Source organism: Gopherus flavomarginatus, chromosome 9, assembly GCF_025201925.1.
Source record: "Gopherus flavomarginatus isolate rGopFla2 chromosome 9, rGopFla2.mat.asm, whole genome shotgun sequence".
Taxonomy (NCBI): domain Eukaryota; kingdom Metazoa; phylum Chordata; order Testudines; family Testudinidae; genus Gopherus; species Gopherus flavomarginatus.
In genome coordinates, this window is record NC_066625.1 from 53,985,931 (window position 1) to 54,013,310 (window position 27,380).

Below are 27,380 nucleotides of genomic sequence, written 5' to 3' on the forward strand. Positions count from 1 at the left end.
TATTTGGGAAATTATTTAATAAAGCCAACAATAACATTTTCTTTAAATGCAGCAGACGTTGAGAAAAGCTCCGAGCAGTGCTGGGCCCAGTCACACAGCACTGCCTCCTGCCAAGCAACTGCTGCAATTTACGTTTTCCTCCCCTACATTTAAAACGACCAGTGCACAGAGCCAGAGGAGCTGCCCGCGCCTCTGAGGAGCTCAGTCATCAACCCAGCCTTCTACAAGCAGAACAGAAAGAAAAATCATCATCAAAAATAAGAACTGAGGTTGGGGTCAGTTCAGTCCACAATAACGTTGGGGGTTTCAGGGTTAAGTGATGTCTCTAAGTAAAGATTGTCACAGGGAGGAAAGGATCAGTCAGGATTGTGGCTCAAAGCAGCTCCAAACAGAAAGACCCAATAAACCCAGTGCTAGGGAGAAATTGGTGGTTAGCAATTCAGCACCCAGGTATATGGGCATAGGAATAAGGCCAAAGCCTGATCCCAACCAGAATTTTGTCATGACCTCCAGTGGGATGAATTTGGCACAGGGGCCTGCAGCATTTCAGGGGAGTGCAGGAGGGGGGGAAAGTTGTCAGCATATAGAACATTTTATGTGATTAGATTGTATCCTGGAAAGTCAGGGGGCGATGGAGGGGAGAGAAATGGAACAGAGACCTACGAAAAGTTGTGGCAGAAGGGCAAATCAAGGTCTGGGAGGGGTAACTGCCCCCTTTGCCCCATAGCAAATGACTCCCCTTGTCTGGGATAGTCCAGGATCTACAGAAGTAGACAAAGGGCATGAAAATCAGTCAGGATAAATTCAAGCTGGCGTATTTGGCTTCAGACAATAAAGTGCACAGATGTAGCCCAATGCTCTTAGGGTTGATGTAAACCCTTCTGTCCCCCTAGCTTGCTTAATCTCGCCCCAGCCATTTCAGGACAGTGTTGCTACAGCCTGAGAAACCGCTGGTTAGGGACACAATATTACAGAGATTGGGGAGGACACACAATGCACATGGTGAAGTTCTGCTCCAAAACGGAGAGACTGGACTGATTGAGAGATCTGATGTAGGAGCAGGGAGCTGACTGAGCCACTGATGAAGGCACACCTGCAGTTCTCAAGTCAGCACTAGGGCTGGGCAAATAGAGTTTTTTGGTTCACTGGCAAGTCTGGAAGGTCAACAAAACAAATTGTTTTGGGGCAAATGAGATTTTGTTTTGACAAAATCAAACCATTATATTTGGATTTTGACCACGTTCTAATAAGATTAAGAGACAGTTTGGAACTAAAAGCAGTTTCAAGCCCATCCCCCTCCATGTTTTTTAAAGGACCAAAACAATTTAGCAGAATCACCATGAATTTGTGAAACAATTCAGCGTTGCCGAAGCTGCATTTTTAATGGAAAAAATATAAGTTTCTTTGCCCAGCTCTAGTCACGCCCGACCTGGAGTGCTGCACACATCAGTGCTCCATACGGCATGGCACGTCAGCCTCCACTCAGCTCCATTGCTCACATAAGCATCCAGCTCATGGATGTGACCCCAGCCCTCACCTACCCGACTGCAGTGTTAGCTGCTGTTCGGCTTTCCCACGCCGCTGAGCATTTTCTAAGCAGCTGGCTGGATTTCCAATCCAGTCAGTCAAAACACAAGCCAATATTGATGTGTCTGTTTAACAGTCAGCTTAGGATCCAATTAAAAAAAAACAGAGCCCTGAATAATTAAAACACAATTGGTAAAAGCTCAACCAAATAGATTCCAGTTATTGAGAGATTATCTGGTGTGGCTTTTACCAAGATTAAAGGTGCATAGGAGATAATATTTAGACTATGGTCCTGGTCCATTGATTTGGATCAGGCCCTTCTAAGTGCTTTTCTTCCATAGATCCCCAGGGCCCTGATCCTGCAAGGTGCTGAGTGTTCTCAGCTCTCGCTGACTTCAGGAGATACCAGGACTCTCACAAGAGGTGCTCAGCCCCTTGGGGCCCCAGGGAGGCGAGCTATATTTGTACATTCCCCCTTCCTTTCTCTTCCCTCAGGGTGTGGACAGAAAGCCAAGCACTGGCTGCACATCACTAGCCAATCAGGAGCCAGGATTTTTTAAAAAAGGTGTCCTAGATGAGGATTTGTGAGGAGAAAGGAACATGTATGGCCCAAAGGAAAGATGAGCACATGGTCTGCAGGGGATGATGGAGAGTTTACGGAGGGGGACGGGGGAGGACTCTGCAGGAGTTAAAATGAAGAAAACAGTATTTATCCCACTAGTGAAGGAGATTAGAGGGTGGAATAGGCCGTCTGCCGCAGTCACGGAGCCCCTGACTGGAGGGACTGAAGCGTGCTACTGGGGATTAGGCAGAAATACATTCATACCATCCTGCAACCAGGGGGATGGGACTCAGACCCTTTCCTCAGATCCCCCTCAGCCCCTTCCCAGCCCCTCTATCCACAACTCTTGTGGAGAGGCAGTGAGTGTGGAAGGAGCAGCCGCAGGGAGCAAATCCTTAAAGAAGGTAGCGCTAAAGCCCCTGCCTTCTGTTATCACGTCCCTCACCAGCTCCCTAAAGACCAGTAGTCTACAGCAACACATCCAAATGCCCTGTTTGTATGATCAGCTCTTTAAACTCTAAATCTTGCCATTATCCCCTAGCTCCCCAGGCAGGGCTCAGTAATGGCGCTAGGGGTATTCCTTGACATTAAATACTAAAAGCTCTTTTTAAATTCTCTCTTCGCTTAACATGTGATGACAGCCCACGCCCATTTTTTACAATGCTTTGTACATATATACTGGGTATATACATATGTAAAATCATCAGTGCATATAAGTGAAACCCTCTAGATAAACTCGTGTTCTGTAACTAACGTGACAGTATGTATATAAACCACCCATGTATCTGATAATACACATATGCAAACCACAATGACTGCACATGATTCCTGGATGGGAAGTCAGATGAGGAGGCTGGCACTGAGGAGGTCTGTCAGTATCTGTTGCCTTGGGTGCTGTACTGATCCCAGAGGGGTCCATGCTCACCTGGGTGTTACTGCAGAATACAGGCTGTGACACAGGAAACAAAGGAGGGGGGGGAGAATGGAAAATTATTTGCTTAGCTTGTGAATGCTTCAGTGCAGGTACTGGGGTGTCACACTGGGGCCATGATTGCTACCATGGAACAACAAAATAATAAATGACATGGCTGAGACATCAGACTGAATATTTGTTCACTCCTGGCCTGCTGGACTGCATGACAATTATTAATCATGTTTATCATGGTATTGCCTACAGACCAACCAAGATTGGGGTCCCATTGTACAGACAGGGCTTCTCTGATTTACAGAACTCAAAACTTTCTACAGGTTGTATGGATCTGGATTTTTAGCAAGGCACCAGAAAACACAGGCAAGCAAGGAGGTTTTAAAACCAATATAACCATACATCAGGGCCTTTCTATATTATTTCCCAGCCTTGCTGATCATGGAAAGATCTATCTGCAATCAGAAGCTGTTGCCTTTAAAACTTAACCTCCAACCCAACTACTTCAGGAAGAACAATTCTCAGAGCTACTCTTAAGCCTAGCTGTGCTCCCTGCTAATGTGGGGAAGGAAGCAGGACCTGGGATGGGGGAAACTGGACAGAGTGACATGCTGTATCCTTCTCCTCCTTTCCATTGTGTAGGGATAGGGGTTCACAGTCAGGAAGGCAGTGGGAGATAAGGACCAGGGAAAGCCATCTCCACCACAAGGTTTAGCAGCATCCAAATTAAAGTAAACCCAAGTGCAAGCCACGTGGTGCTGAGTCTGAGCTGAAAGGGCCCACTGATTAAGGGCCTTTGGAATGAACTAACTTTGATGTTTCTTCATCCAGCATTGAACGGTGCAGGCTGCCAAAGTGACACGAAGAGCGACTCCTCTGCAAGACCGTCAGGAGTGCAAAGGTTACTGCTTGCAACGTAATTCACCGCTTTCCAGAAAGACGCAGATAATTTCTATCCTGGCCCCACTCACCTCATTTCAGAGGGCCTGGTCCAATGAGCATCTGCGCTCTGGCTTCAGCGGGTGTTGGATCAGACCCCTGATCTTCTAGGGCAGAAGGGAGAGCATGGCCAGGGTCGCAGCTGCCCTCAATGGCATGCTCACAGCCTGGCCAATAGCCTGCTGTGTGCCTGCAACTCCTTTCTGGGCACCAGGGGGATTTGTGAGCAAAGGAAGCTGCAGCCCCACAGCAAGCAGAGCTTTGCAGAGATAGCTGGCTTGCTGCTTTCTGACAGCACAGCTTCTGCCATTTTCCCTCCCTTCTGCCCTAGGAAATCTGGGGTCTGATCCAACAACACCTGCTGAAGCCAGAGCAAAGACTCATTTGCTTCAATGGCCACTGGATCAGGCCCTTAGGATCTAGAAATGGGGCAGAATGTAAATGCAGTGAGCTGGGCTTGGATTGCCCCATGCCTTCAATGGGAACAATCCCAGGAAACTCTGGAAGATTGACCCCCAAGAGCTGGGTTAAATCTAAATCATATGGGGCTTTTCCACTGACCTCACTGGGCTTTAGAGCAGATCAACAGCGCCAAGTTCCTTTTTTAAAAAGGACATCAACTTTCAAAAACATCACTTGGGTTGGAAATTGTAAGTAATGTTTTGGAGTGACAGCTACATTCTAACAAGGCTTGGCGGAATTCAATTTTAGTTTTTGATCACTTTGACAGATGTTTATTTTAAAGGATTTTTAAAGATTTTTTTAATCTATTTTAAAATGTTCTCACTTGAGCAAAATTTAAAAAAAAAGCTGAAAACCTGAAAATTTTATCAATTTAAATTGTCCAAGTTTGGGGAAATGATGGGGGGGGGTGTGAGTCAGCGAGTAATTACTGAAGGACGGGAGATGCTGAGATTCAAAAAGTTCACAATTTAGAACTGTGAAAACAAATTGTCAACATGACATTCAAATATACAAAGTTAATATCCTGGAGTCAAACTAACCATTTCTCAAGCAGCATTTTTTATTTACTTTGCCTATCTATACATTTTGATTATTACGGATGGAAATATTTTTTTGTTTGTGTGTGTATGGTCAAATCGACGTATTTTAACATTTACCAATACAATCTAACCCTTCCAAGACTACTGCTTATAAGAGAGATTAGAGAGAAATATTCTGTTTTTGTCTTCGCTTTGCATATTGTGAATAGCCAATTTCACTCTTTAACCTGTTTGGTCAGACAGATTCTTCTGTTTATGTGGGTCTCACACAGCAAAGGGAGGGAAAAAACAACTTAAATTGGGCTGTATGATTATTAACCAATCACAAAATCTGGCCGTGGGAACTAGGGGCAGGACCTGAAACCACTGAATCACTTTAAAAAAAGACAAGATTTCAAGCTGACAGTGCTCCTGGTGAAAGGAAACAGAACACCAGCCCTGAAGTCCTCTGTTTATCTACAGAGCAAGTACATCACATGCAGTGCAAGCTTCCAAAGTGTGACTAGATCATTCAGGTCTCTTAAACCATTCGTTCTTATTAAGGCTGCCAGGAAGGCAGCCTCCTGTCATATGGAGACCTATCTGTTAAGAACAGGACTGGAACCAACTTACTTCAGGATATATAACCAGCTACCTATCAGGCGGAAAATGCTTTTGGTCACTTCACCACTGGGCTGAAGATCAAGTGATCTTGAGCTTTAGTGATCAAGAAGGCAAGGAAAGACTCCATAACGTCTTACCAACCCTGGGGGTCCCTGGTTCTCTGTTTTAACTCTTCACACAGCATGTAAGACATGCAGATCCATCCACGCTGATGAGACTAGGCAGTAGAAGATACTCCTATAATACAGCATTGTTTTACCAGCTGCCGAGCGGCACCATCCGGAGTTTGCTAAGCAGATGCACCCAGGGGGCAGAGGGCTCTTGTGCACAGATTGCCCCAGACAGAAAGGTGGACGTCACTTGGAGTCAGTCTGCCTGACTGTCATAACTATAAAGGGAAGGGTAACAACCCTCCTGTATACAATACTATAAAATCCCTCCTGGCCAGAGGCACCAAAATCCTTTTACCTGTAAAGGGTTAAGAATCTCAGATAACCTGGCTGACACCTGACGCAAAGGGCCAATAAGGGGACAAGACACTTTCAAATCTTGGGGAGTGGGGGGAAAAGCTTTTGTATGTGCTCTTTGTTTTGGGGGTTGTTCGCTCTTGGAACTAAGAGGGACCGGACATCAATCCATGTTCTCCAAATCTTTCTGAACAAGTCTCTCATATTTCAAACTTGTAAGTAACAGCCAGGCAAGGCGTGTTAGTTTATCTTTGTTTTCTCAACTTGTGAATTTTATCTTTGCTAGAGGGAGGTTTATCCCTGTTTTGTTGTAACTTTGAAACTAAGGCTAGAGGTGGTTTCTCTGGGTTCTCTGAATCTGATTACCCTGTAAACTTATTTCTCATCCTGATTTTACAGAGATGATTTTTACATTTTCTTTTTAATAAAATCCTTCTTTTAAGAACCTGACTGATTTTTCCATTTTCCAAAGACCCACAGGTTTGGGTCTTTGATCACTTTGTAACCAGTTGATTAGGATATTATTCTCAAGCCTCCCCAAGAAAGGGGGTGTAAGGGCTTGGGGGGATATTTTGAGGAAAGAGGAACTCCAAGTGGTCCTTTCCCTCTTTCTCGTTAAATCACTTGGTGGTGGCAGTGTACCAGGTTTTAACCTAAGCTGGTAGAAATAAGCTTAGGGGGCTTTCATGCAGATCCCCACATCTGTGCCCCAGAGTTCACAGTGGGGAAGGAACCCTGACACTGACACACATGACTATTCCCACAGCTGCTGCAAGAGGAGCCTGGTTTATGGCACCATGCCCACTGCAGAGCAGTAATGCTGGAATCCCATGGCTACCCCATTCGACTCCACTCAAGAGCTTACTGCAAGGAAGATGTAGGATTGAAATCATCATCATAATAAAATGCACCCTCCAGGCAGGATTTTTATGTCAAATCTGATGAGCTGAGCCCTTCATTTCCTCCCCATCCTAACCTTATAATGTACAAATCAAATCCCCACACCCCATCTGTTCCCATATGAGCTGCTGGTACAGGGCCTGCAGCCAAAAAACTACTTTGCTCGCAAGCTCCATTAGCCCCTGACCTCCTTCCTCCGTCAGCATGTCAGTGAGGAGAGATGGAAGGAGAAAGGGACCGAAGTAGAGGGAAAGGGGAAAATCCACTTCCCTCCCTCCATTCAGTGTTAAATCCACACGCCCCCACTTCTACGTGCTGATCAACGGCCTGGTCGCACAGGGATTGAGAGACGGAGGTCAGGGGGGGCGTGCACAGAAAGGCTACAGACCCATTTGGAAGCCCAGCCTCCCATTTTGCAGGTGCAAATAATTGTGGGTGCAAACACATGGGAGCCACAAACACCATCAGGTGAGCATCTCCAGAGTCACTAGTGGTTTTGGGAGCCAGATTCGATGCATTTGAAAGGGCTCAGATTTTCAGAGGAGATGCTTAGCACTTCCAGAAAATCCCTTTAAAAGGGTCTCAAGTCTGACACCCACCAAAATGCCACTAGTCCCTCTGAAAATCCTGGCCTTCACTTGTGTCTTCAGGTCAGGTAACAGGCATCTAAGAGACCTCCATTGTGAGTCAAGCCCGTTTGGGTGGGCAAGATGCCACGTTCCTCACTACACATACTGCAAGGACAACAGCGGGGTCCTGTTATTTATATAGCGCCTTTCCTTGGCCAAGGAACCCAAAGCACTTCACAGACCATACATGCACAATTTACCATATGCAGCCACCTCTAGGATGGACAGTAGCAACCAACTAGCATTAGCACATTGCACAGTAGCTGGGAGGGGACATTTTGCAGGGCCGCCCGGGGGGGGGGGCGGAGGCAAGTGGGGCAATTTGCCCCAGGCCCTGCAGAGGCCCCCACGAGAATATAGTATTCTCTAGTATTGCAGCTTTTTTTTATGGAAGGGGCCCCCGAAATTGCTTTGCCCCAGGCCCCCTGAATCCTCTGGGCAGCCCTACCATTTTGGCAAGACAATGTCATTTGTTGTAAACAGGAGGCCAAGAATTCATCCTGTGTCATGAAACTATACAGAGAGTCAGGCTGGCAGGCACAGACAGGGCTTGGAAAATGGACAAAAAGCAAAGTAGCATGAGTGTGTGATACTACTGAAGTCAAAGCACATTAGGGCTTCCTCCTACAAGGCTCAGGCTGGGAAAATAAATGGTGGCATCCTCCCAAGCTCTGCCCGCTGGTCACTGAAAGAAGATGCCACTCACAGCAGATTGTGCAGGTCTTCACTCTCTCTCAGCTGCTTTGATCAGCGGTGTAATAGTTAACAACATGGACACAAGCCCACGTTAAGTTTCAGCACACGTCCAGACTAACCCGCGGCATCGGCGGGTTAAAATCGATTGCTCGGGGATCGATATATCGCGTCTAGTCTGGACGCGATGTATCGATCCCCGAGCACGCTTACATCGATTCCGGAACTCCATCAACCCGAACGGAGTTCCGGAATCGACACGGAGAGCCGCGGACATCGATGCCGCGCCGTCCAGACGGGTGAGTACCTCGATTTTAGAAATTCGACTTCAGCTACGTTATTCCCGTAGCTGAAGTTGTGTATCTAAAATCGATTTTAATACCTAGTCTGGACGTGGCCTTAGAGTCAACATCCCCACAGAATTGAATGGGAGCAATTCACACTTCTCAGAGCTATTCTTTCAGGCTGCCTGAAGATTCAGGCATACATCGCTAAACCCGTTTACACACAGTTCACATGGTGAAGGTTTACACTCATAAGGAGTAGAGACTATTTTTCAGCTCATTAAGCCACTGAGAGCTGGCTGAGCAATGGGAGTCCAGGGAACGTGGATCCCTGTTTCAATGTAAGAGTTAGCAGAGCCACAGACTGGAGCAGGAGGAAGCAGCCTATGAGCTCTGGCCTTGGGAGAAAACTGACCTGTCTGAGCCTGGATCCCGGCACCCAGCTGGGATCTTAGACCAGGGTGGGCGATTTAAAAGGTTTCAGTTCACCTCTATCAAAAATATAAATAATTTAAAAAGAGTGCGGACAAGTATCTGTACAGAGCCTGGCTCCCAACATGCCACCCTGGGAGCATGAGGTGAGAGCTAACTAAACATTAAAGGGTTAAATCTTCTTGACACCCAGCCAGGCTTCCCAGATACTCCTGGGCTGGAACAGAGCTCTCCCTCTGCTGTGCCAGGCTGTCACGCATCTCACATGCCCATGGCCTCCATCTTCCCCGCAGCCTAGGGTACAGCAGGGGAGAAAAGAGCTCGGGGGGGGAGGGAGCCAGGTTTGCTGGCCCCATGACTGCGTGGAGCAGGGAGGAGAATCCGTGGGAAGGGGCTCTGGGGTAAATGGGGGGAGAGCGAGTCTCCTCCTGGCTCTCCACACTGCATCCTGGCAGAGAGAATACAGCTCTGATTTTCCAGGTCAGCAGATCACACAGATTTGCTGGACTCCAAGAGCTGAAAAATCTGGACAATGGGTTAGACCAGCCGGTGCAGAGGTACTTATAGGGACAGCACCCTGCTCCCCCCATCCCAGTCCCAACACATCACCTGGGCAGAGAGAGGCCCTGAGCCATCCATGTCCCTTAGCTTCTGTCCCAGCCCTGTTGCATCTGGTCCATGCCCACTGGCCAGTGCAGGTAGGGTCCCTTCCTTATAGCACATTCTCTGGAGCATTGGCCTTTCCAATGGGCCCCTCCCATGGAGACAAAGAGCCAAGCGCCTCATGTCTATTTCAGTTCAAAGGGCTGCCTCTGGGGGCCCCTCTGAACACCTGCCTGTCCCCCTCCACCCATCCCCCGTGCCTGACAGAACAAAGGGAGAGGGCATCCCCCTGTGATCTGTCAAGCGTAGAAGAGGGATGCAGGACAGACAGACGTCTGCCCCTCCTCAAGGCTTTACATCTGTTCAAGAAGAAATAAAAAGATCCCCACAGCAACCTCCTGCCCCCATGAGAAGCTACCACCCTCTGGGGCAGAGAACTGGTCCCATACGACAGTGTATTCCAGTCAAGCAGCCAAGCACAAAGGGGATGGGGACTAGCGGCAACCTGTGGATTCTCTCAGGCTGCAGAGAGCCAGCACAAAGGCCTGCTTCTACCCCACTCAAACGGGGAGGGGACGATCGCTACCCCTTCCCCATCAAACTGTTCCAAATTCAGAGGGGGGCAAGCACTGAGACCTTCCCTATGCCCCATCCCCACGCATAGGGATGCCTGCCCTCCCCCACTGAACAGAGGGGAGAGCCACAGCCCCTTCCCCACCTCTGATCCCAGGCAGCCAGGAGCGGGGAGACACCTAGGTTTTAGCCTCTTCTCCATTCCTGACTCTGGGTACTGCCGCTTCTCCTGATTCCAACCTAACGATCCCAGGGTGGGATTTTGAAAAGTGACACAGTGAGTCAGGAGCCTGGCGGGGCGGGGTTGGCTGGGCACCAGCTCTTAACTCACTATGGGGGCTACTGAAAAATCCAGCCACTCTTTGCCGCCTGGGCTGGTTGTACAGCAGCACGAGAGAGGCGTGGCATTTTAGAGCCAGGTGCAGACAACCCGTCTCTTTCCCACAGAGCGTACAGTCTAGGTTAGATGTAACTGCCCGGGAGGAGACGTCAGAAGGGGCACAGGAACGGTCAGGGGTCGTGCTGATTGCTACATGTGCATCTTGTGTGCCAGGCGAGATGGATAAAGGGAGGAATGGCTTAAGCAGCATTAAGACATTTGGATTTTTGTCCGTGATGTATGAACTGGGACAGTGAGTCGGGCGCTGAGAGGGGTGGGCAGCACTGAAGCTGTGTCTGGAGGCCGCAGAGAGCCCTAGCCGGATCCAGGCTATTCCTGGCCTAGTGGGTGGTGCATGAGGATGTGTGGAGCCACTAGGGGGCGCAGGAGATCTCAGGGACAGCAAGCGGAGGAGCTGGCCAGGCAGCAGGTGGGAGTAAGGGGCTGCAGGATCAGACAGGCAGTGGGCAGGATGAACACACACGGGATAGGGCCCAGAGCAGGAACTATGGGAGTGGCGGATGTAGGGCTCAGCAGGGGAACAGAGGCATATTTGGAAGTTGTTAGCAAGGAGATGGCAGTTGGTGGCGTGAGAGTGGATGGGGTTGACCAGGAACGGAGCATGGCGGGAGCAGGAGGGGACTGAGGATGGAGCCTGACAGGACACGGATGGACAGCAGGTCATGGGGCCACAGAGAGAGACACTGAAGGAGCAACTGGACAGGCCCACAGAACCAGGTCACTGGCTGTCTCAGTGAGAGCTGGGCCAGCTGGGATGGAAGCCGGACTGCAGAGGATGCAGGAGAGAGCTGGGAGGGGGGCAGGAGCGGGCAGCAGGTTTGAGAAGGGGACGAGGAGGAGGAGAGCGGGTAGGAGCTGGAGAGGCAGGAGGAGCTGTGGGAGGACTTAAGGAACCATTCAGAAGTAGAAGGGAGAGGGGAGAGAGGTGAAGATGGCGGGCGAGTGGGGATCAGTAGTAGGAGCAAGTGCAGCCAAGGCGAGACAACCAGGAGGTGGCAATGGGGTGAGAGGAGCCAAAATAAAACACTGAGCAGAGGGGTCAGGAGCCTGGGAAATGAAGAGGGGCTCAGGCAGGGAGATGGTGGAGGACAGTCACATGGGCTCTGCACATTCTCCACAGAGGCTCCATGGGGTGGGAGGCAGAACGGAGCAGAAGTGAGACCCTACGGGAGGGGTTAGCAGGGCAGACAGAGCAGTGAGAAGCCAGTGGGGCTGAAGGAGTCACAGCCAGGTGGAGAAGGGAGGGCAGCTGGCATGGCGCGGTGCTGAGGAGGGACTGGAAGCGTTGCATGGGTGGGGTTGGGAGGAAAGGGAACAGTGTTAATGGGAGGCGCGGTGGGGGGAGCTGCCAGCAGGGAACAGCGAGGGGGAGAGGCTAGTGCTGTGTAAGGCACAATCACACTCACAGCTCTGGACAGACTCTGACAGCATCTCCTTGCCCATGGATTGCGCGTCCCTCATCTGGAACACAGAGGAGAGTTCTCATCACACTGCGGCCAGGGGCCGATCGCTGTCTAATCCCCAGACACCCAATTTACCGCCCCCACCTTCCCACACCTGGCAAATGGCTCAACGGCCCCCCTCCCCCAATCCCACCCAGGCCATTCTCTTACATTCCCAAGTATCCATTTACACCCCAGCCCCCACCCCACGCATGAATCCTTCCCTATTCACCCCCCAGCCCTGCTGTACCTTGATCTGCTCTTTCAGGAACTCAGCCCGGCCCATCAGAGTCTGAATCTGCCAGCAAGAAACAAACAATCACTTGTCCCACTCTGTGACCAGGAGTCACAGCTCAGCATGAGCCAGCAGCTAAATGATGCCAGCTCAGGAAGTCGAGAAAGGCTGGCCTGGCAGCTTAGCGGCAGGGAACCTGATTTGGTTCCCTGGGAGAAGGCAACATGGTTAGCCTCAGGAGAGAGCTGGGTCCAACCTTCCTCAGCCAGGAGGGTCACCTGGGGAGGAATTGGGGAGTGGGAGAAGGACAGCTGGGATCTAGGAGACTCTACCAGTGGCTTCGAGGACCACCATGGGAGTGCAGCTGGGAGGTGAAGAGTCAGCATTAAGGAGGCTGATTTGGACTAATCAAGCTTGTTTAGTCCAAAGGAGGTAGCGCTGTCTAGTGGTTAGGGACCAGCCTGACACGTGGGGGCCTGGGTTCTGTTCCCAGCTCAGCTGCAGGCTACCTACGTGATTTCCTCCCACTCAGTTTCCCTATTGATAAAATGGGACGGAATGTGCTCTAGAACAGGTGCTAAGTACTATTATAATCCAGCCCAGAACATTGCTTTTTATCTGAAGACAACAACAAAAAATCATCCCACAACCCACCATATCCCACAGTCCTTTGCAGCTGCCAAGGTTTGTGGGCTTTGGGGCCCAGGAGGAAACCAGGGAAGGTGACAGAGGGCTGTTGCTGTGCTGTTCCTCCTTCTCTTCACCACTCCAAGAGGCGGAGACGAGATGGGGCCTACGCGGCTGTTCTAGAACTGAGTAGCAAGTAGGAGAGGCAGCAGCCCCAAGTGAGTTCCTCCTTCCGCCCAGGTTCCTGCTAAATCTTCCTGAGTCAGGGATATTGCTGCTTTCACCTATTTATCCTCAGAGCTCATGTTTTCTAGACCATTAATCATTTTTGTTGCTCTTCTCTGGACTTTCTCCAATTTGTTCACATCTTTCCTGAAGTGTGGGGCCCAGAATAGGATACAGTCCTATAATCCACTGAGCTCCCCCTGCAAACTCACCCCTGTCTTACACCCCACCAGCTGAAAACCCAATCTAGCCTGTTCCCGGGGAGGTCAGAGCAGGATTGTCCCTGACCGAGAACTTGATCTGGAGTAATGAAACTTCTGCCACTCCCCTGGGCAGAGATCTTGCCACTGGCAAAGGGCTCTCAGTATCCAGCTGTGGGTCATCCCTAGCAGGAAGGAATGGAAGCAAATGCTAAAACCAAGGGAGCCTGTAACTGAAATCCCCATTGGATTGCTCCTCTGGGAGAGCAGGTAAAGGAAACGATCCCATTCCATACCTCAGAGTGAAGCAGCTCCCGTCTCCTGCCCACAGGCTCTGCTGGAAAAAGAGCAGGCAGTGTTAGCCTCCAGCACCGCACAGAATAGCAGCATGTACGGTCTCTGTTGCTAAGCAAGATTCCAGCAGCGCCAGCTGGAACCCCACTGCAGGCTGTAACTCACCAGCTAACATAAGCAACAGCTCCCCCAGACTCTGCTGGTAGAGATCAAGTGTGTCAGGGTCATCCTTGCCCTCCTCCTCCTGGAACAGAGACCCCAGAAGTTTACAGACAAGCTCCCGGACACTGCATAACATTAGTGACGAGAGGCAGGAGAGAAAGCACATACAGTGAGGGTACCAAGCTCTTACCTAGCACTGTTCAGCAGTAGACCTCAAAGCACTTTACAAAGGGAGGGCTGGATCATTATTCCCATTTCGCAGATGGGGGAACTGAGGCACAGCTTGCCCAAGTTCACCCAGCATATCTCCTGAGTCCTGGAGAGAGAAATCCTCAAATGGACAGAGATATGAGCACAGGCAATTCACTTCTGTGAGCATGTGTAAAGGATGATGCCTGTAATATTTCATGGCTATTATATCTGTTTGTGTGTTTGTTTTATGATTACAAAAGGTTAATTCAGGCATTAGTTTGCCCCCAAGGCAGGAAAGCAGATAGACATGTCTGATCGCCCTCCATTCCCAGACACTTAAAGGGACAATGCAGTTATCAGTCTCTTTGAAGTTTGCCTCTGACCAGGCAGAGTTCAACAGTCCCTGGATGGTAAAGGGGAGGTGGAAATCCAGATGGGAAATGGAAACAAAGAAATGTGGAGTGGATAAAAACTGAGCCCCTGGGGCATAGAGGGGAGACACCGGGCTATGAGAAAGCAGATTGAACCCCAGACTGAGAAATGCGGGGGTCTGGAGAAACTAGGCCTACCTAAGCCTTAGCTAAGACAGATATGCACATAAACAGTTTGCTGTCCTTTCTCTCGGTACCCTTTGTTCCAGCTGTTGAGATAAAACAATCTTGAGTTTTGAAAAAGCTGCTCTGAGGCTCTGTTTTCACCACACCTCCCAAAGGGAAGTCCTGCAAGTTGCCAAGCCCAGTTGGGCTTGCTGAGCAATCCCAGCTGGTACACGGGGGGCTTCAGCTGAGATCTGGGCTGAGTGGGAGACTCCAGGGATTCCACCCAAGCCCTGGTACAGGCAAGAGGCCTGACGCCAGAGCGGGGTGCACTCAGCCAGAATGAGAGGGATCAAAGGTGCAGCTAGCCCTGAACCATGACACTATGTAACACAGTGGCCAGGTGTCCGCAGGTCTCAGCAGGGTTCAGACCTGGTATCTTCAGCATCAAACACCCACCTCTCTGCTACTCAAGCTAAAGGAAAGCTTCTCTAACTGCGAGCAAGGACCAGGCTGCCACAGATGCTTGGGAAGCCACTAGAGGGAGACATTGCTTTCACACACACTGTTCTAGTGTATTATAACTACGTCTCCCATCCAACGGGAGCCTCTGAGGTAGAATAACTAACTCTCTCTCCAGTCCAGAAAAAAATCAGATACCAATCAGTCTGCGCTGCAAGATTAAGTTCAGACAGGCTCAGGTGGCTGTCACCTGGCGTGCACCAATCATGGGAGCTGCACTTCTGTTTCTGCCCCCTCCCAAATTTAGCTGGGGTCTTTGCAAAGGGCTCTCTGGGGTCAACCACAGAAGTGTTGCTGCATTAAGGGTGGAGCCTAAGGTCTGTTGAGTGGCAACGGATTCTCCCACCTGCCATATAAGCAACCAGCAATACTGGGGGAGGGACCAATGGATGCCTTTTAAAGTGTAGCTTATACAATGTTTGATATGAAACTACAGCTGCAGCAAGACAATGGGCTGAGAGAGGGTCTGCAGGCAAGATGGCAGTTTATGGCTCTCAAAGCTGATCAGTTTTCCCAAGGCATGGAATACATGGGAGGGAGGTCACCTTTTGGCTGGACATTGTTGTGAACCCTACAAGAGGAAGTGATGTAGTGGGTGATGTCACAGGAAGGGAATTTTCTCTATTGGCTGGAGAACTGAGTCTTAGAACTCCTGGGTTCTTTTCCTGACTCTGCCATTTATTCACTAGGTTACTTTGGACAATTTCTTTCACCATCCTGTGCCTTAGTTTCTCCATCTGTAAAATGGGGATAGTGATATGGCTGCTTTGTAAAGTGCTGCATGCATTATTATTTCTCAACTGCTTAAAGAGCCCACCTATGGCCTTCACTGATTAGGGATCCCAGTTCCCACTAATTCCTTCCAAGCAGTGATCTTCTTGCCCAAGCTTGTTCCTAGCTTTGCCCCTATCCGTGTAGAGGTCTTAACTCTGTCTCTAGCCTCCTCCACTGCCAGTGTATCAGGTGACTTAAGGAGGATGATCCTGGCACTGTGCTGCTATCCAGAGCAACAACCTCTGTCCCTTAACTCTGGGACTCACCTTAGTGATGGCTGCAGATGCCAGCTCCAGCGCGGCATACAGGCGGGGTTTGTCCCTGGACATCTCTGTAATGAGATGTTCCAAGAAAAGGTGAGGCCTCAGAGCAACACGGGTAGAGAGAATACCCTGCTAGGGGAGGGAAACTAGGATTCACTACTGCAAGGCGAGGGGGAACTGAGCTGCCCTCTCTCCTATGTGCTACCAGCATCTCTGCAAGCCCTGCTCTACAGGTGGAGGCAGCATTCTCTCCCCCTTTTAAGCTCCACCCCGTGCACTCTGATCACATGGTACAGCCTAGATGGGAATCCCCCCAGTCAAGACGTCTTGGGCCCATTCCTGGGGGGAAGGGAGGTTTTGCCCATCCAGAGCTTTACCTTTGAGGATGTCCCTGACAGGGTTGCCCTGCTGCAGGAGGGTCTTGTTGTTGGATGTCACCAGGGTCTTCAGTTCCTCCGCTCGCGAGATGTACTGTCCCACCTGAGGAAAGCAGAAGCAGCGGCAGGCCTTAGAGGTGTTATCCTCTCCAGGCTGGCTCCAAGGGCACAGCTCCGACAGCTGGCTCTCACAGGAGGGGTGTGTGGAGGAGAATGGAGGCAGCAGGAGACCCCCATACACAGGATCCCACATGAGGCGCCAGTTGTACCCGCAGATAGTGCTGGGCCCACTGTTCTGTTGGCCAACCCTCCCTTCTCACCCGCACATAACTCCCAGCCCAGCCCACCCTCCCCATCCATCCCTGGATGCTCCCTCTCACCTTCATGCCAGTTCCCAACCTTCTCCAGCCTGAGCTCCCATCTGACCTACACCCCCTGCCAGCCTCACCCATCCAACCTGGAAAGATCTGTGTAGCTAAGGAAATGATACAGCCCTCATCACTGCAGTATCTAAGCATCTCACAGTCTTTGGTGTATTTATCCTCACACCCACCTGGGAGGTAGGGCAGCGCTGTTATCCCCACTGTGCAGTGGGGGAAACTGAGGCAAAGAGAGGCTAAGTGATTTGCCCAAGGTCATGCAGAGTCTGGCTGAACAGGGCATTGAATCCTGGTCTCCCGAGTTTCCTGTTAGCACCCTAACCACTGGATGGACCAACCTTGCTTTAGTGTGGTCTGTCACTGACCTTTGACCTGATCGCTTCCTTCCTGCGAGCATCAGTTTCATCTGCAGAAGATAAGATGGGGGAGGAGTTCACACTGACAGCTCAAGCCTCCCCCAGCCCAAGGAGTCAGTCTCTCCCCTAGATCTAATGACTCTCAGAACATGACCCCCAACCCATGCAGAACACTTGGGGGTCAGGAAGCCCAACCAACACCTTGGCCTTTTCTGGCCCACACAGAGCTTCTTTACTTAAGGTAGTTTCCAGGCCTGGGGTGAGTGTGTGTGTGTGTGTGGGATCCCCACACACTAATCAACTCCATCTGCTTCCAGCTCCCTCCCAGCCCCCGAATAAGAGTTTTAGCAATCCTCAAATCCCCACTCTTCCCCTGAGAGACCGTTCCCAGACCAGCAGGCCAGTCCCAACCAGAATGCAGTGCCCAGAGGAGAAGGGATTCAGGTGGGGGATCACTTTACAGTGAAGATACTTGCACTGGTAACATCATGCAACAGGTGAGCCCTTGTCGCCTGGTACCGTTCCCACCAGCCACGAGGAACAAGAGGCAGATGGGGGAGAAACAGGTTTAGTCACTCACAGTGCAGGGCAGGGACAAAATACTCCAGAGACTTGCAGTAGAGAGAGAGGGCGGCCGAGGGGTCTCCCTGCTGATCCTTCTTTACAGCTTCCACTACCAGGGTGGTCTGGCACAGAGAAGAGGGCAGGGGAGGTGGTTAGAGAGGTGGACAAGGCTAGGATCTGTACTGCACCAGCCAAGAGATCAGGCTCAGATCTGCTTTTCACCAGGTCTACTGCACTGCGACCTCCTCTCACAGCCATGTCCCAGGTCAGTGCCTGGCAGATCCACAGGGGGCTCCCCTCAGAGCAATGCCCTGAGTGATCTCTCAGTGTCAGTCAGACTCACCGCTTTGCGCAGGCTCTCTGCGCTTGGCATGTGCTCCATGTCCACGAAGGGGTGGGCGAAGAACTCCTCGAAAGAGATACGCTGCAGCGGGTCCCTCTCCAGGAGCCGCTGCAAGAGATCCCGGCACTCCTGGGAAAGCCGGGGTCGGCTGGGCAGCTGGGGGACAGAGGGATACAACAGGCAGCAGCTGCACACGGTGACTTTGAATGGCTGAGGCCTGGACAGCTTGAAAGAGCCAGGGTCACACCTGCAGATACTACTGCCCTTGTACGGGGGCCCAAAGGGGACGGGAGGCCCCCTAGGAGATCTCCCAGCCAGTCTTCCCCTGCCCCCTCCACCGATCACTTCTCACACCTGGACACGGTTCTCCAAGGTTACCAGTGTCTCCATCATCAGAGGCAGGGAACAGATTGGGGCATGACAACCTTGCAGTGGTGCCTGATGCAGACACTAGGCCCCCAAAGCCCAGGCCTGCGGATTGCCCTCCCCTTGCTCTGGGCAGGGCCCCTGGAGCCATCAACAAAGTGCACTCCTTCCCCGCAACTCCAGGGCTCAGCAGGCTGTGCTGCCCCCTGTCATAAACAGATAGTTAAGGGTTAATGTCTCTTTTATCTGTAAAGGGTTACAAGCAGTGAACCTGGACCACCTGACCAGAGGACCAATCAGAAGACAAAATACTTTCAAATCTCGGTGGAGGGAAGTCTTTGTTTGTGTGTTTTCTTTGTCGGTTGTTCTCTCTGGATTCTGAAAGTAACCAGACGTACCTACAGGCTTTCTAATTTTCTATTCAAATAGTAAGTAACAGTAGAAGGCGGTTTAGTCTTTTTGAATGTTTTCTTTATTTGCAAATGTGTATTTTGCTGGAATGATTTTAATGTGTATTTGTGCTGGGGGGAAGGCTCCTCTCTAGTGTCTATAAGCTGAAAGACCCTGTAACATTTACCATCTAAATTACAGAGACAACTTTTACTTTTTTTCTTTCTTTTATTAAAAGTTTTTTCTTTTTAAGACCTGATTGATTTTTTCCCCTTGTTGAGCTCAAGGGAATTGAGTCTGTACTCACCAGGGAATTGGTGGGAGACAGGGAGAGAAGGGAGCGGGGAAAGATGGAATCCCTTTGTTTTAGATTCATGGAGCTTGAATCTGTATTACCTCTTGGGGAGGGGGAAAGAGGAGGGGGAAAGGTGCATTCCTCTCTGTTTTTAGATTCAAGGAGTTTGAATCACAGTGATCTTCCAGGGTAACCCAGGGAGGGAAAGCCTGGGAGAAGCAACGGTGGGGGGAAAGAGTTTACTTTCCTTGTGTAAGATCCAGGGGGTCTGGGTCTTGGGGTCCTCTGAAAAGGTTTTTGGGGGACCAGAGTATACCAGGCACTGCAAGTCCTGGTTGGTGGCAGCACTACAAGATCTAAGATGGTAATTAAGCTTAGGGGGATTCATGCTGGTACCCCATCTTTTGGACGCTAAGGTTCAGAGTTGGGATTTATGCCATGACACCCCCTGCCAGGCCTCGCTCACCCACCCCTCCTGTCTCAGGCATGTTCTTGCCTTTCTGACAGTGGATGGCAGAGGCAGAACAGGTGGGGTAGGCGGTCTAGCAGCAAAAGAGCTGGGTGGACGTATCTGAAATCATCATCACCCCCTTATTAAAGAGAACCTCTCAGGTAGGGCTGCCACATGCTGTTAATACAGCTCTGGGGTGGAACACACCCGGAGTCCGCACGGCAGCGATGCGATTCCTGCCTAGGCAGCCAGCCAGGCGCTCCATGATCCCTTCGGACGAAGGTGAGACGATATCGTCTCCATGCTGACGTGGCTGGTTACCATGACCACAACCACATCCAGTGCTTGTGGGATTCATTTCCCTTCCCCATGGGACTCTGCTCTGCCTGTAACAGATTTGCTGTCTCTGATAAAGCCCTTGGGTTGCCCTCCAGCAGAGCCAGTCATGTCTTTTTACCCATCAGGGTCACAGATGGGAGTTAGTCTGTGGTTTATACAGGTGATCACTTTGAGCAGCAGTGAAAGGGTAGGCAGGGCTGGGGCATGCAGCTTGCTCAAACTCCAAGACAGAGGTGAACACGGGGTGGTCTGACAGACAACAGAGAGATCTCTGTCTGAAAGGGACACTCAGATTTGCCAACTCTTACAACATCTGGTGTTTTCATAAAGCCTCAGCACCTGGAGCCGGACAATCATGTGAGAATCTCAGCTTTCATTTTATTTAAAAAAAATAAAATAAAAAATTACAGCCCTTTGATGGTGGGGAAAAAAAAGCTTGAAAACCCCTTCAAGTCACCAAAGCCAGGGGAGAAACATTTATTATTGTGAAAAAATCTCTTGATTTTCAAGCCAATCTCACAATTTCTCAGGGTCTTGACCAGTGATTTCTGAACCCTGCGGGCTGGTAAAACTGGACGTAATGAGCCAAAAATTTGCAGTTTGTTCCAATTGCCTTATCTGAGTTACACCTAAGATTATTCAGAGGATTTTGACACTTCCCACTTGCATTAGTGCTGCCTTCAACCGATTTCCCTCTGCTCAGCCAATGCAAGGAGATAAACTGCTTCCACTTTTGTTTGGAGTCAGCTTCATTTTTGTTCCTAGTCAGTTTCACTCTCAGGCACCATGCAGCTGACCTTGCAGACTCCGACTGCTGGTTTTTAAACCCTTCTTTCCCCTGCAATGATTTTTTTTTTTAACTTAATAGAAATATTTTTACTGCTCTTAGGTTTGGTAGAAAGTTTTTGGGGTGGGAGTGGGGGAGGTTTAAACACAAAATCTTACACTTTGGATCAAATTTGACCCAATACTGTCTCTTTCTAGCCACTGCCCTCCCTGGATCAATTGTTTCTGTGGTTTTCCAGTGTGTCTGGGACTTTCCTCATCTCCCTCTCCATCCAGTGTCTAAAGGGGGAAACAATAGACACTGGACTTATGTGACTTGTTTGCCCTCCTCCTTCACCTGCCCCCTCCTTCCACCCTAGAGTCCTCTCTCTCTCTCTCTCTCAGGACTGGAATGCAGGCCAAGGCCTCCAGAGCCACAGCGCTCCATGGAGCAGCAAGCTACCGAGAAAATCCAGATCAGCAAGGATTGTCTAGCCCCCAGGCGGACACACACTCCTGCTGCCCGCGCAGGCTCCTCGGTGAAAACAGAGTTGCTTTTGCCTGCCCTGAGTAATCGCTTCTCGGCTCCTTAGAGCTTAGATGAAGCATAAGTAGTCTCTCGGCCTGTTAAAGGCTATGATCAAGTGTCATGATGTGTTTGGTTTTTTGGCCCCGAGATGAAAGCCTTGTCTGTGTCTCCTGGACCGTGACGTACAAACATTATCTATTAAGTTATATCTGGTCTTATCAGTTTAATATCTGACTGAGTCAGACACATTAGAATAGTCACTGCTGCAGAGTGCTTCCTGTTTGCCAGTTTTACCTACACAAGCTCAGACATCACCCACCCTCGAGACATCCCGGCTGGCCCAGTGTTACCTCGATCACCCGGCTGCTGCGGATTTTCTCCTCCAGCTCGGCAAATGATTTGGAGAAAAAAGGCGGCCTCCCGAACAGCGCCTCTGGGGAGGTGGAAAGAAACACCGTGGGTCAGTCCTTTCGGTACAGAATGAGGAGAGCGGCTGCTGCCTCATTCAGAGAGACAGAGCAAACATACCGCTCAGACTTGGGGTCATCTGATGAAGGGAGATGGGGAGAGGGGAATCACTGAAGTTCTGAAGATCCCAAAGGCTGTTTCTGATGGTAAAAGTTGAAGGCGATCTCAGAACGACCTTGGGATTAAGGGCTGTTTTATGGCTCAGGCACTGGACTGGGTCTCAGGAGACCTCGTTTATTTCCTGGTTCTACCACAGTCTCCCTTCTGTGTGACTTGGGCAAGTTATTTAGGCCTAGATCCTCAAAAGGTATTTAGGTTCTTAACTTCTAGAGCCCTGCATTGATACAAAATTTGGATCCACATCCAATCCGCCCTCTACAAACATGGCCCACGGATATACAGCGGAGATCTGCAGATTTGCAGGGCTCTACTAACTTCCATTGAAATCAGTGAAAACCTTTGAGGATCTGAGCCTTTGTCTCTTTGTGTCTCAGTTCCCCATCTGTAGTACAGAAGTAACAGCACTTCTCTATCTCCTAAGGCGAAAATTCATCAGCGTTTGTGCAACAAACGCACACCATACAGACAGCTACACAGAGAATGGGAAGACCCCAGATCAAGTACTAGATGTCTGTTTCAGTGAGATTTTCAACTCTGACTCAAGAGATCCAGACTTTGGGGAGATTATTCTGACTGAAACTTCCAATCTCCTGGGATTTGCCTAGCCCTGGACACCAGGTATGTAACAGCAATACTAGTTGATCCATGGCTCCAGCAGGCCCTGCTGTAACAGACAGGCAGCTAGAAGGCAAAGGCTGAAGAATCTCACCTATGCAAACAGAGACTGATCCCTTCACCCACCAGCCCAGAGGCAGGGGGACCTACCATAAAGAATGACCCCCACGGACCACAGGTCCACACGGGCGTCATACTGCCCGTGGCACACCATCTCGGGGGCCATGTAGAGTGGGGATCCCCTGAGCACATGCTTCTCGTCCCACGGAGACATGTACTGCGCAAAGCCAAAATCTGCGGAGAGCAGAAAGAGCGGGAAGGGAGACGGCCAAGGAGATGCAACAAGAGACACATTAGAACAAGCTCACTAGGGGCAGGATGGATGGCTCAGGGGACTGGTAATGGGATATGGAGCCTTTCACCCAGTTCAAATCCAACCCAGGTCCAGAGTCGCTCAAAGTTATTACCACCCAATGGCCAGAGTGGAATGAGTTGGCAGGTCTCAGTCCAGCTACACAGGACAGTAACCACGGGGCGCCTTGCTGGCAAAGAATCTAAGGGCCAAATGAAAGCCAGAGACTGAACTCCCCTCAGCACGTGGGCGGGGGACTGCATGTGAGGAAGCCAGCACGCTGCCACCCATGCTCGGTGGAGTGGACACGGCAGAACCCGCTAAGGGGTTTTCCCTTTACTGGAGGGGGAAGCCGAGGGCTCTGGCCCATTCCCCGTGGAGATCCAGAGACCTCCCTTCCCCTTAAATCCACCCACCTCCACCCTCCAGGCTCCCCATTACAGCCATGAGCTAAGAGGGTGCCAACCTGCCAGCTTGAGATGAGGATTCTCTACGGAGCTGAGGAGAATGTTCTGAGGCTTCAGGTCCAGGTGGGAGATATTCCTGTCATGAAGGAACTTCAGGGCACATGCTGGCAGGACAAACAGACCCAGTGTGACATGGGAGGGACATCAGAGCATCATTTCCACCCCAATCTGTGGCCCTCCCCCACCTCCAAGACTCCACTTCCTTCAGTGGCTCCATGGGACCAGTCACTTCTGTTCCTTCTTACCCCGCTTTCCCTCCCGACCCTGATCCAAATGCTCCCTGCTTTCCCACTGCGTTAGGGACCCCAGGGCATTTGTCACAAGAGTAGAGGCGTTCACTCCAGTGTCCTGCCCAAATTCCAGCTCCAGGCAACTCTAGTCAGCTTCAAAAAGCTGCTGCACCTGGGAAGCAGTGAAAGGATCACGCAATTACCCGCCCCCAAGGACGAGGGTTCTGCAGCCAAGGACTGGTGGGAGAGGTGGGGTCAGGGGTCCCCTCACCCATTTGCTGCAGAAAGAGCCGTGCCACCTTCTCCGGGAGTATCTTCCGCGTCCGGATGAAATGGGACAGATCCCCCCCCGCGCAGAACTCCATGATGAGGTAAATGTTGTCACTGTCCCACTGGAAGACACACGCAGAATCTGTCATGCTGATGGGTGCTGGGTTATCTCGTATCCAAACGTGACACAACAGGGATGGGGAGCGGGGAAAACCAACCTGTAACTCCTAGGTGGGGGTACCAGGCATTAGCCTGACTCCTGCTTCTCCAGGGCTGCAGGCAGAGGCCTAGCTTCATACACACACACACCCCAGGGAAGCCAGTGGGGTTGCACTGGGCTTGTGTATGTGGCCCAACCACAAGCATTGCCCAGGTGCCAACTGCCTTGCCGCTTCCAGTCCATGGAAGCGGCAGGGCAGTTGGCTCGGGAGGCCCCTTGCTCCAACACTTCAGTCCCGAGGTGCCAACTTCCCCAGTTCCCAGGGGTGCTCAGCCCCCACTCCCCACCCACCCCCAAGCTCCCAACCTGCTTCTTCCTGCCCCCACTCTGTCCCTTCCTGCCCCACCCTGTTCTGCTCCCTCCCCTTTCCTCTTCCTGCCCTTGCTCCTCCTCCCCTCCCCCCGCACTTCCTGAACAGCTGATCGCAGCAGGCAGGAGGCACTGGGAGGGAGGGGAAAAAGCTGATCCATGGGGCTGCTGGTGGGTGCTGAGCACTCACTATTTTTTTTCCATGGGTGCTCCAGCCCCAGAGCACCCGCAGAGCTGGCACCTATGCTTCAGTCACACACACCCCCATTAAGCCCCCAAGCTGGCCCTCCAAGTCCTCAAGTCTGGAGAGACCTGCTAGCCAGCCCTCTGCAACCCCCGCATCTCCTACGAAGCCCTAGTCAGCCCTGGCACTGCTGCTCTTCACCTGGAAGTCCTTCAGCTCCACGATGTGTGGGTGGCGGACAGTCTTCAGGATCTCGATCTCTGTCAGCAAGTTCTCCACCGATGCCCGGTTCAGGCTCTTCTTGTTCACACACTTGATGGCCACCACTTCCCGGGCATTCTTCTGGAAAGGGAATGGAAACCATGCAGGCTTCCTGCATGACCTTGGGTAGGTCACTGAGGAGCTGTCTACACCACATTGTAAACCTGGGTCTGTAGGACACGGGCTTGTGGACTCATTGTTTTCAAGCCCACACTTGAGTGTCCACACTGCATTGTAAATTGCGTTTACAATTGCTGGACCTGGGTCTCACAGCCATGCTAATACATCCGCCATACTGCACTACGCAGACCTTCTGACTCAGATGTGCGGCTTCAGCTGCACCCACACTGCAAAATGACAGGGCGTGGACCCAAATCACAGTGGGATTTGGGCTCTGATCCACGCCCCCAGCAGGGGGTTGGACCCGGATCCTGAGTGCTTGCTGACTTGAGTCAGACTAATTTGCGCGTGGATGGAAGTGGGGCTTGGGCTCAGACTGAGGCAGAGCCTGGCTTGGCGTGCAGTTGACATAACCTTAGCATCTCTGGGCCTCAATGTCCCCGTCTGAACAGTAGGGATAATAGCACTGCCTGACCCCACAGGGGTGTGTGAGAATAAATACACTAGCGAGTGTGAGGTGCACAGGTACTGTGGGAATGGGGTCATGCAGGACCTAAGCGATTCAATCCCACATCAGTCATCCACACCTCCTGAGTCAATCATATCACATGGCACCTGCACAACCCAGAGGAGCCTCGGCTCAGCCACCCCTCGGCAACAGTGCAGTGCTGGGGGTGGGGAGGGGAGGGATGATGGAGAAGTGGCAGGATTCAAAGCACTGCCTGGTCTAGAAATACAGCCTCCAAGAATGGGGCACTACTGGGCTCTCGACCCGAAACCTCATGGGGAAGGAGAGCCCCTGTCCCCACGGAAATGACAGTACGGGGCAGCAAAATGGAAACACCTCCCCGTAGGGTGTGAGAGTCATGCCAGGCAGGCATTCCTCTAAGGGGAATCATTATCCATAACGTTCTGTCCCTCTAGAGCCCCTTCCCCACGCAGCTCTCACAGGGCATCGCAGACAATAACGATACACACAGCCTCCCTTGGAGAGTATCATCATCTGCTTGTCACAAATGGGGAAACTGAGGCACAGGGCGAGGCTTTGCCCAAAGTCACCCCGAAGAGTCGAGGACTGAAGGAGCAGCCCTGCTCTAGCTAGCTCCCTGCCAGGGTGAAAGTGCTTCAGCTCCGTGCCAGGGAATGGGTTTATACTGGCAGACCAGCTGTCGGGCTGGGGAGAGAGTTCTGGTCAGGCCCCCATGGCAGAGCCAGAGAGGCTCCCTTGGAAGACACGGCCTCTTAGCGGGGGCTATTTAAAGCATGCTTCCACTCGTGCCCTTCCTCTCTCCACCCCCCAAGAACCCCCTCTGGCTGTGCCCATCTCCCAGCCCATCCCCCTCTGGTTGCACCCAGCAGCCCCATTACCTTCCTGTAGGCTTTGTAAACAGTAGCATAGGTGCCACTGCCTAGCCTCTCGGTCATGATGAACTCATCCAGGCGTGGCGGTGCCCAGCCAGCCCCTGCCATCCCGCTTGCCCCATGCACAGCCCCCGGAGGCAGGGCCCCAGCCCCTCCTGGAGCACAGACGCCCTGCACACTGAGCGGGAGCTGATCCCCTCCCAAGGAGGGACATGCAGAAGCAAGCAGCACACTTCCTGGTTCTCTTAAAGGGACCTGGCAGCACAGATCAGAGACAGGCTCCCAGGGAGCCCTCTGCCCTGCTCCCAGCGGCAGCTGCAGCGACTGCAAGGGGACATGAGAGCCTTTAGCAATACGGTCCTGCAGCATTCTCTGGAGAGGGCCTGAAATTTCACAGCTGGAAGTGATGACTAGCCACCCCCGAAGCAATCACAAACCCTGAATCTGGCATGGGACAGCTTGCAGGATCAGGATCTGAGGGCCCAGTTTTGCCCATGGGCCCCTTTAACTCATGCGTTGAAGTCAATGGGACAATTTATGTAATCTGCATCCTTTGCAGGGTTAGGGAATAACTGAGAAGGGGGCAGGAGTGAAACTGACCAGACAAAGGGCTGGCACATGCACAATGTAAACTGGAAAAAAGGGAAATCTCCATATAATCTCATGCAGTTGCAGTGAATTTAGGTGTTATTTGTAACAGCAGCAAGTAAAACATTCTCATTTTGCCTTGGCAGTTAAATGGACTGACATATTCAAAGACCTGAGCTTTACATATTTAAATATGTTAGATAGGATGACCAGATGTCCTGATTTTATAGGGACAGTCCCAATTTTGGGGTCTTTTTCTTATATAGGCTCCTATTACCCCCCACCCAAATGTCCCAATTTTTCACATTTGCTGTCTGGTCACCCTAATGTTAGATGCCAACCTGGCAACCTACCTACATACACTATTAAACTTTGAAAAATCAATTTTTTTTAAATCATGCCCCATTTCTATGTATATAGCGTCCTGTAAACATCACCTCAGCACTCTCTTATTTAAGCCCTCCCACCCAAACCCTGGACCTAAAACAGACAAGTGTCCTTAGACTAGACTGAGAGGAAATTGTGTCTGTGAGAGTGCATTGGGAGCAGGCAGAGAAGGGTTGTTAAAGGACAAGGAGGGATTCTGCTGAAATATTTTGGAAACATTAGGTAACCACTGTTTTCCCCACTGTTGCTTGACACCTTG

General features: G+C 51.0%; 1 protein-coding gene across 4 annotated transcripts; it reads right to left on the bottom strand.

Annotated features, from left to right (window-relative positions):
• Positions 1-26,370, bottom strand: ULK3 (unc-51 like kinase 3). 4 transcript variants are annotated; one of them, XM_050966818.1, is made up of 16 exons: positions 26,153-26,370; positions 24,605-24,742; positions 23,692-23,812; positions 23,190-23,294; positions 22,522-22,665; positions 21,519-21,601; positions 18,034-18,189; positions 17,707-17,812; positions 17,136-17,176; positions 16,391-16,493; positions 16,017-16,081; positions 13,730-13,808; positions 13,567-13,607; positions 12,234-12,281; positions 11,948-12,002; positions 1-3,038 (listed from the first exon to the last, which is right to left on the bottom strand). In XM_050966818.1, exons 1-16 carry the CDS (start codon positions 26,252-26,254, stop codon positions 3,022-3,024), a joined length of 1,404 nt encoding a protein of 467 aa, XP_050822775.1. In that variant the 5' UTR covers positions 26,255-26,370; the 3' UTR covers positions 1-3,021. The 4 variants fall into 4 exon arrangements, with proteins under 4 accessions (XP_050822775.1, XP_050822774.1, XP_050822773.1 ...); XM_050966817.1 differs by having other exon boundaries at positions 13,567-13,604; positions 24,605-24,745; XM_050966816.1 differs by having other exon boundaries at positions 24,605-24,745.
• Between the last annotated feature and the right edge of the window lie 1,010 nt (positions 26,371-27,380).